General features: G+C 38.7%; 1 protein-coding gene across 1 annotated transcript; it reads left to right on the forward strand.

The window, feature by feature from the left end:
* The first annotated feature begins 2,306 nt into the window (after positions 1-2,306).
* On the forward strand, positions 2,307-3,241 carry LOC103697162 (germin-like protein 3-8). The gene has a single exon (XM_008778968.4). It carries the CDS (start codon positions 2,360-2,362, stop codon positions 3,014-3,016), a length of 657 nt encoding a protein of 218 aa, XP_008777190.2. The 5' UTR covers positions 2,307-2,359; the 3' UTR covers positions 3,017-3,241.
* Positions 3,242-10,402: the final 7,161 nt, after the last annotated feature.

Below are 10,402 nucleotides of genomic sequence, written 5' to 3' on the forward strand. Positions count from 1 at the left end.
CCAGTAGAGATTTTACTCCTGAGCTTATGCTGCTCTTCAATTCTAATGGAGTTCAAAACTTGGGTTAGGGTGAAACCTCCTTGGGTATGGCTCAGAGTTTTAGCCAAATTAGACCAGAAATTAGGTAGTTTATCTATCAGACAGGTTACCTAAAATGATTCATCCAAATTGGTTCCATTAGCCCTAAGCTGGTGGATCAAGATTTCAAAATCATAGATTTGGTCATCCATAGGCTTTGAGTTCACCGTCCTAAAGTTATTGAAATCGGAGGCCTTGAACCTCTTTACCCCAGCATCATCAAGACCATATTTGCTATTTAGGATGTCCCAGAGTTCTTAGGCACTCTTGGCTGTGTAATAAATGTCATACAACCTTTCAGAAAGAACATCTAGGATTCTATAAATGTAATAATAGTCTATCTCATCAGATGTCCTAAAGGGTGTGCTAGTAGAGGCAGAAGGTTCAGTTTGGAAGGCGGATGACCTCCGGTTTGGGTTTGAATTTTGCCGAGTAGCAGGTCGTGAAGTAGTTGGGTTGGACCCATTATCAACTTCAGTAGTGCTCTCACCTATGGCTGAGATCAACCCTAATGTGGTGAGCCCGAATGGCATTTGGTTCTACCACCTCCTAAAGTTATGACCATCAAATTTTTTAGGTTTGGCACTAAGGTGGTTACTAGTGTTAGAGGCCATAGGTTCAAGGTTATAGAAAAGAGATAGAAACCTGATTGAAGAAGAAAAAAAAGATTTTGTCAAAAGATTGCACTACTATTTATATTGAACTTTGGATGTCTAGTTGATATATCCAAAAACTAATAGCCAGATCATCTGATTCTTAGGCACGTATGGCTTTTTGATAAGCTATTCTTTGACATTATTAGTTAGTGGATATAATCACTAGATATCACATAAATTCAATTTTTAGAAAAGCCTAAGTGCAAACTTAAATTTGTTATTATGGATTAACCAATTTTTGAATTTTTTGTTTGAATTTTTCGAATTAGTAATAATTGATTACTAATTTAGTGCTAGCAAAACAATTATTGTAATTGAGATCTAATATGTTAATTCAATGAATCATATATTAGAATGATTTATTACTTTATTAGAATAATTGATTACTAATTTTGTGCTAGTAAAATAATTATTGTAATTGAGATCTAATTTATCAATTCAATGAATTATATATATTAGAATTGATTTATTGCCTTATTAGAATAATTGATTACTAATTTTGTGCTAGCAAATCAATTATTGTAATTGAGATCTAATTTGTCAATTAAATGAATTAGTTATTGTGGATCAACCAATTTTCAAATTTTTTATTTGAATGGAATCTGGTAATTACTCCTTGAGGAGTTCAAATAAAGGTATGATAAATCTCTTGGAGGTTAAACAAATTATTATCTTTTTAGAATTAGTGATTATTAATTTTGTGCGGGCAAAATAATTATTATAATTAAAATCTAATATATCACAATTGCAATAAAGGATTTAATGAATTATTTATTACTAACAAAAAAAACAAAGAAACACTTCTTTGGATTGTTAGCAATATATCACCTAAATAAGCAAATAAATCTAATAATTATAATTAATACAAAATCTTAAAAGGAATAATATATATGTATATTATTCGGCATCAAAATAAATCTATTATAGTATAAAAGAAATCTATTCTTGCACAAAATAAATCTATTCATTTAATAAATTTAAATCATAAAATTGCAAATCCTATAGATCTACTAATATTAAATTTAAAATACAAGTAAGAGAAAATAGTCTAATTGAAGGCAGGTCGAAGCGCGTAAATGCTGTCCCAAAGAAGTATTTGTTCCTATGTATGGGCCTCCCGGCAATCCTCCTCAGAGGTATGACGACCCTAAACTTCTTCTTCGGTACGTCTCGGAAGAAGCCAAATCGAATCCGATCAAACTTGCAGATCCAACGAAGAACGAAATAAAAAGGTAAACTTTGCTGAACAAAATTGCAAAATAAAAATCAGAAGTGGCTAAGAGGAGGAATAACTTTTCTCCAGAATTTTTTCAGTATTTTTTTTAAATTTTTTCGTATGCCGAAAAAAAAATATTTATATAATTTTGGACATGAGCTTTATTGTAATTTTTACGGACACGGTTGCCGGCACCCGCGGACGCTGGCAATCGGGTCCGCATTAATTTTTCCCACATTGCCACGGCAAGTTCAATCTCATGGACCATTTCAAGGCTCGTGCCAAGGCTAGCGTAATCTCTTGAAATAAATCACCAAGCGTACAAGGCTATATAACAGAACACCAAGCCCATATAACACAACATCATGGTCATCCTCCACTCTCGCCAAATCTCCCACAAACCACGAAGATGGAATCCGTAGCAAGACCTTTCCTCTTCCTTTGTTTCGCCCTCTTCCTCCTCTCCCCATGCCGCTCCGACCCCGATCCCCTCCAGGACTTCTGCGTTGCCAACCTTCAAACCAGCGACGTAACGGTCGATGGATTCCCATGCAAACAAACCTCCAGCGTCGTCTCCGACGACTTCTTCTCCAGAGCGCTTTCGAAAGGACGCAGCACAGACAACATTCTCAGCTTCAACGTGACCTCTGCAAATGTCCTCAGCTTCCCAGGCCTCAACACACTTGGGCTCTCTATGAACCGAGTCGACTTCGCCCCGGGAGGTCTCAACCCCCCTCACTCCCACCCCCGTGCCACCGAGCTTGGGCTCGTTCTTCAGGGTCAGCTGCTGGTGGGATTCATCAGCACGAGCAACGTATTCTACTCTAAAATTGTGAATGAAGGTGAGAATTTCGTGATTCCCAGGGGACTCGTTCACTTCCAGTACAACGTGGGGAAGGAGAAGGCGCTGGCGATCACGACATTCAATAGCCAGCTGCCTGGGGTTGTCGTTGCTTCGCTCACTCTCTTTGGATCGAAGCCTGCAATACCGAGCGAGGTGCTGGCCAAGGCTTTCCAGGTTGATCAGCAGGTTGTTAATCAGATAACGTCCAAATTTGGAAACTAGGCTGCTTCCTCGGTTCCCCTCCAATAAATTATATTTAGTACTGCTTAACGTAATCTTCTGATTGTGTCTTTATGTTATTCCTTTCGTTGTTGTTTATTGCTGATTGCTCTTCTTCGTTGGAGGATAAAGTACTCATCGATTGCTTTGTTGCCTCATGGCATTCCACCAATTCTCCTATTTGTTACCAAATATTGTTAATTTAAATATATGGATTTGTTATCTTCAGATGGAAATTTTCCCCTCTTCAAGATGTTTAGTGGAGTTTGTATCACATACTATATGGTTACAAAATGATTAGGATGCTGAGTTACGCCCCGCTCGATGCGACGTTCGCAGCGGAATTCAAGCGGGACGTCGTTCATCGTATGAACGCGCCTCGGATCGTAGAATTCAAAAAAATTTCTAGATCCACATCCAGAAGATCTTTGAACTCAATAGGGAGGGAAGATTAGGATATGAGGAGGGTTGATTAAGATTCATAAAACTGAAACAAAAATCAGAAGTTATTTATTTGAAGATCTCATCTTCAAAAATTCTGCAGGTATAGAACACCGCAGCCTGATGATCTTTCTAGGTTCCTGGTTAAGCCGCACATCTGTCCGGCCTCTATAGGTATCCACACGAGGATCTAATCATCTGAGATAGGGTCTTACCAGAGTGCTAGCTTCTTGCAAAGACTTCTTATGACTATCAAATAGATTGGAAGAAATCTACAACATACCTCCTTGAAGAAGAACCCTTTCTTCTTTGATCTTACTCGCAACGAAGAAAGAGGAAGGCGGAAACTTTGCGCGAGGATCTTCCTTGCCTTGATACCATGGAAGAAGAGGATGCAGAGGACCCCCTTGCTGTCGTGGAGAAGGAGGAAAAATGGGCTTGGGCGTGGAGGAAAGAACTTCTTTCCTTGGGCGAATTGATCTCTTCCTAGGTTATTCTTCTTTCTTTTTTCCAACACTTGGAAGAAGATGAACTTGATCTCCCTTGCTGCCGTGGGAAGAAGAGGGGAAGCCTCTTGCTGTTGTGGGAAGGGAGAAGAAAAGAGAAACAGAGGCATGGAGAGGAAAAGGAGAGAATTAATTCATAATGTCTCCCTTGTTATCCTTTTATAGATTGGGTTTCGGGCTTCTCCTAATCTTATTAGGAGCATGGGACTATAACCCACCCTTGGATTAATGCCAAGTGTCCAATCCTTGTGCTCATAGATGCATAACATGTGTCCACTTAATCAATTGATTAATTTTCTAATCACATTAGGATTTCTAATCTCATTAGGAGAATTAATTGATTTGGGAGCATGCATCCTGCGATGTCATGTGGACTTTAAAGTCCGCATAGTGTGAACATGACTTAAGTCATATTCATCCTACGACGACATGTGGTCTTTAAAATCCGCACAAACCTTGGTTTAATCAAATTGACCCAATCATGAACCCAAATCAATTTGGATCGAACCCAATTTGATTTGGCTCATTAAATCAGCCCAATTGCAATCCAATTGCAATCAATTCCACTTAATTCTTCTTCCATTAACTTACTAACACTTAGTGGGTTAATTCAATCACCAATCATATTGATGATTGATTTCTATTGTGATTCCAAATCACAATTATGATAGTCTGACTAATTAAATCATCTATGTGTGTGACCCCGTAGGTTCTATTCTGATTACTAATGAGACATATTGAGATCTCCATCTTAATATCATTGAAACTTCTTTCAGTGGACTGAAACGATTTCAGTTCTACTCTCAGGGTTCACTGATCACCAAGTGAATGCCTTCGAGTCTCACAATCCTCGAGTGACACCTAGCTGTGTGTGGTGGCAACCTAGCAGAATGGAATGTCCGAACCTTTAGGTGCAGTTAACGTATGATACAGTCCCTCTATCATGGATCCCAACGTGACAGAGGTTATGGATATCTCGTCAAACCCCATCGTCCGTCATATGTCAAATTTATACAACTTCCAGTTCGAGATATGGAAAACTCTTTTTCCAAAATACCTAAACAGAAATTTATCGAACTCAGTCTCATAAATCACATCGGATCACTCCTAATCTATCAAGGTCGATAGATCCCATCTAAATGCAAACCTATTCTAAAATGAACCTACTATAGCCAATCCGCACTACAAGGACCCGAATGGCTAGGGCCCAAGTTCACATGCTTGTCAAACTACAGCAACCTCACAGTGAATAGCTGAGGCATCGCAGGTCAAAGGACCAGTCATACAACTGCAGCATAAGTAGTCACTGACGAGTGGATAGACATCCATATGACTACTATCTTTGGTCACGCTCAGTACCTTGTTCTCTAACAAGTACTCGCATAATCACTCCAGTATCTCTACACCGTAGACTCGAGACTCGTCCATCTAACTAAGTGATATGTGCACTAATCTCAGCGGATCGATCACCGTCCCTCGTGATGGATCCATCAATCAGGAACATTTAGAAATTAATCCCTAATGACACATGCCTCAAATTCTCAACTCCTTGAGAATAAGTGTCATCATTTATTAATTTCTTGGACGATTCATGGACACATACAAACATGAATGAAAAATAAATTGCCCGATCTTATTTATTAATAAGTGTCAAATTACAAATTTGTGCCCCAGATTACAAATATGCGTCAGCCATGTTGGCTTCTAAGGCATACTTCTAACATAGGACTGTGACTATCACCAATTATCCTACTGCCTATTTCTTTTATGCCTTGTGGCTCTGTACATACCAATTCCATCAAGGTATCACCAAAGGTGATGTGGACACTTGAATTTATTATCCTTTGATGAGCTATGGTGAATGAACATTGCTCTCTGCTTTCTATTCTCGCGCGGATCTTGAATCTAAAACACTCTTCAATACTGTTTGGAAAGTCGTCTTGTATTGATCTTCTTTTTTCCTGGACAGACTAAAGGTAGAATGGGCTTCACATGTAAAGAAAACTTCCCATCTTACTAGATCTCAAAAACTACCTTGATCTCATGACCAAATAGAGATTGTTTTACACACTACCTTGCTATGGCAAGGAGAGCAGAGAATTGAGGAAAAAATATTGCCTTTAGATCTCGAAAACGTACCTCAACAAGACAACCACTGCTTGTGAGTCTGAATAAAAATGGTTGTTCTAATGAACAACCAATATAGTAACCTAAGCAAATAGTTTGAGCATGCATCTCTATGAAAGTCCGTGTCATGCCTCAGGTCTAGAGTATGACATAGCCGTGCTACCGAAGGTACAGCCCACGATAATACAAAGCTAACATTACATTTAGCTTTCAAATCCATCTCAAATATAATAGAATAAATAGAAATTCAATTTCGTTATCCATTAAATATAGTCAATACTAGTTTAGATCATCTAAATTCAAACATAAATACCAAACACATAATCCACAATATTCAAAAAATATTGACTGCAAATTCATAATCAATTTATATTGCAAATCATAAAGCAAATCATACATGTAAACATACTTCCAAGTTTATATTGTAAATAAATTCGTAAATCGTTCTTCACATCATTTAATCCTATTATGGATCAAAATATTGCTTATAGATATTCGTCCCATGGTTACTATAACCCATGACAGAGCCATCTTCATAATCGACAAGAAATCATAGTTAATATTCATTACCAACTTTAATCCATTGGTAGAGGGTCGTTTTTGTTGGATGCCAGCACTAAAGTGTCAATTGACTTCCATTTCTAAGAGCAGTTATAGCAATCTAAGAGCCTTTAGAAAACCTATATCTTTTTCTTAAAATAGACATTTAAATAGATGAAAAATACTAAATGACATGATCAGATTCATATTTTATAACAAAACTATATTCATCAAAATATTTATGAAACTATTTTTCATAATAAAGCATGATTTTTAAAATATATATGTTGATCGATAATTTTAAAAAAATATGATATTTCCACAAGTATATTTTATACACAAAAAATATGATCATTTAAAAATAATTTATCTCTATCGTCTTAGACCGTCAAACTCCACTAGGCAATTCAATTAACCCTATAAAAAATATTGAAAAATAATAATTTATGTTTAATAATTTTAATCGGAATAAAAAATAAGAAATAGGAACGATTAGCCGGACAATAGAGTTCGACGATTCTAGGTGGGTCAGGCTTGAGCGATTCGACCAGTAAATCATAGGGCATGGACTCAACAGGGGTAAGGTTGTTTAACATAGTTTATCATCAATGAATTCCTTGGAAACTTGACAAGGTTGGATAATCGGTCTGGTATGTGACCCAAGCACCAGAGCAGTTTAGGGCCTCTTTTTAGGGATCAACTCAGGTTCGTAGATCAGATTGACATGACCCAATTCTAGATTCTTTGGATCTTCTAGAGAGAAAGTAGAGAGAGGAGAGAGGAGAGAGAAAGAAGAGAGAGAAGACTCTCTTCTTCCTTCTCAAAATAGAGGAGAGCTCATCTCTCTCCTTTTCTTCTCGGATTAAGGGGGTGGCAGCCACCAGGTGGCCACAACAGCCGGCTCCTGTGGCGGCGGCCTAGGGCGGTCTCTCCACCAAGGCATCATCGATGATGGCGGTCGATGCAAGGAAGAAAAAAAGGAAGAGGATCATCAAAGAACCGTGACTTGGCCTGATCATAGCTATTTCTCTAACCCACCACCACATGATCTCAGGGGTCCCCAAGGACAGCAAGGCTCGGCCTTTTTCTGACGGCCTGTGGCGGCGACCATGAGAGGAAGAAACGCCAAAACAGAGCACCTCTATTTCAGATTAAATTCCGATGATTAGCCGGTTCAAAACCAAGGGCGACTATAAGCCTAGGAAAAGAAGGAGATGAAGGTAGGCGACACTCACCTCGGTCCAACGAGGTTCCGGAGGCCCCTTTCCGACGATGAATCGAAGAGGATATTCGGAGAAGAATCGTCGAGGTCGACGACAATTCTTAGAGAAACAAATGATGGCTTTCAATGGAGGAGTTAAATAGGCAAAATTATAGAGTTCTACTCGAACTCGGATTGCCTGGATATCTTCAATTTCTGCTGGAATCGAAGGAGGAAGATGACTCCTATCAAAGTCTTCTTCTCTGCTGCATCATGCCACAAGGCATGGTGACCTTGGGCCTGGCCTCTTTGGGCCGGCCCACAAGCCCAAGAAAGCCCAACGAAAACTAAGCTATTATATTCTCGGTACCCTTAACATAATTTTGTTCTCAGGATTTACTTACTTGAAGCTTCAAACTTTAAAAGTAGGCAACTATCATATCATCTTCAAGCTTCTAACAATCTCTCTCTTAGAGTGCCTCCTCATAAGATTTTGACATAAAGAATCATGACATACGAAGTCATGGCATCTCAAAACTTGATCCTTTCTATCTACAATATATAACAAGTTCTTTTGATCTCCTGCAAAAGAACGCCAACCTCTTAACCTTGGATTTAAATGCCATAATTCTTTGCCCAAGAATTTAATTGCACTTGATTAATTCCACACAAAGATATCGGTTTAACAAAAATAAGAGAAAGCTTTAGCATCAAATGCTCTTCATAATCTATAATCCTCTTTCTTCTCTTAACTTCGTCCATGATTTAATAATTAGACTTTTATTCTAAGAAATTCTCTAACTCCTTAATAATGTCAGAGCTAGGAGTAGGAGATATATGTTGAAATATTTTATGTCCAAGCCTAACCATAGAACAGCAATCCATTAACGCTAAAATTGAAATAACCAAAAATAGAAGAATCCACGAGTAAAAATTGCATAGCTACCTTCAGTAGACAAATAATCACAGTATTCTTCTTTCCTAACTCAGACCTTCTATCATAACACCTTCTGCAGAGTTGGGCAACGGGCCGTGCCGGGCCGGCCCGGCCCAGGCCCCCCGGGCCAAAACTCTAAACGGGCCGTGCCTGGCACGGCCCGTGAGGCACGGAAGGCAAGCCCGGCCCGGCCCCCGGCCCCTCTATTGGTGGGCCGGGCCGGGCACGGCACGGCACGGGCCGTGCCAGGCACGGCCCGTAACGGGCGGTAACGGGCCGTGCCAGGCACGGCCCGTAACGGCTCCAGACGGGCCGTGCCTGGCACGGCCCGTCTGGAGAGGGGGGAAGAAAATAGCCGTTTCCAACGGCTATTTTCGGGAAAAAGACGGTTTTGCCCCTCCCAACAGTCCTATAACGGCTGAATTGAGGGGTATTTTGGGAAAAAAAATTTTTGGGCTTCTATAAATAGCCCATTCCTCCCTCATTCTCACCACACCAAACCTCTCATTCTCTCCTTCTCTACTGCTATTATTTCTCTCTTCTAAAGTGCTCTTCTAGCAATTTAATTTTTAGTTTGTTCAAGTGCTACACAAGAGAAGGTTCCTGTTGAGAAGAGAAGGTCGCTTCTGTTGAGAGCACAAGAGGAAGCTCGGAATCTCGGCGCTGCCTCTGCCCTCCGACCCTCTACTCAATTCCTCCTTGCGGTTAGTTTTTATTTTTTGAATTAATCATAGATATGTCATCTTTTGAGGAAAGTCAGTTTGGCATTCCTGTTTCTGAGGGGGAAGAAACTAATCCCCAACCCCCTGTTCCTAGTTCCTCTAGAACTGGTGAACCGAGTGAAGGTCAAACCTCTTCTCGTAAGAGGACTAGTACTGTATGGAATGAATTTGATAGAGTTATGGTTGAGGGAGTCTGGAAAGCTAAATGTAAAAAATGTGCCAAACTTTATAGTTGTAGTAGTAGTGGGGGAACAGGGCATTTAAAAAGACATCAAGAGAGTCATAGGATGCATGATTCTCATGCTCAAACTCAAAGTAGCCTTAATATACAAGGGGGATTACTTGTAGGTAATTTTGCATATAATCATGAAAATCAAAGAAAAGCACTTGTAAAATAGATAGTTAAGGATGAATTACCTTTTAGTTTATGTGAATCTTTTAATTTTGAAGAATATGTTCAATTAAACCTACAACCTGCTTACAAAAGAACTAGTAGGCGTACATTTAGAAGAGTAGCTATGACCAATTTTTTAGCAATGAAACAAAATTTAATTGAAACACTTTCTACTTTAAATGTAAAAATTTTATTAACTTCTGATATTTGGTCAGCATCTGTAGGTAGTAATTCTTTTATTGCCATTACTGCTCATTATATTGATAATGATTGGCAATTAAATAAACGTATTCTTGCTTTTCGTGCATTTGATTTTCCACATTCTGGGCAACAAATTTCAAATATAATTTATCAAACTGCATGTTCATATAATATTAATGATAAAATTATGTCTATTACTTTTGATAATGCATCTAATAATAATTCTGCTGTTGTATTATTAAGAGACTCATTGCATCCCATATTAGATGGAAATTTACTGCATATTAGATGTGCATGTCATATCTTAAATCTTTCTGTTC

This window comes from Phoenix dactylifera, unplaced genomic scaffold (genome assembly GCF_009389715.1).
Source record: "Phoenix dactylifera cultivar Barhee BC4 unplaced genomic scaffold, palm_55x_up_171113_PBpolish2nd_filt_p 000076F, whole genome shotgun sequence".
Taxonomy (NCBI): domain Eukaryota; kingdom Viridiplantae; phylum Streptophyta; class Magnoliopsida; order Arecales; family Arecaceae; genus Phoenix; species Phoenix dactylifera.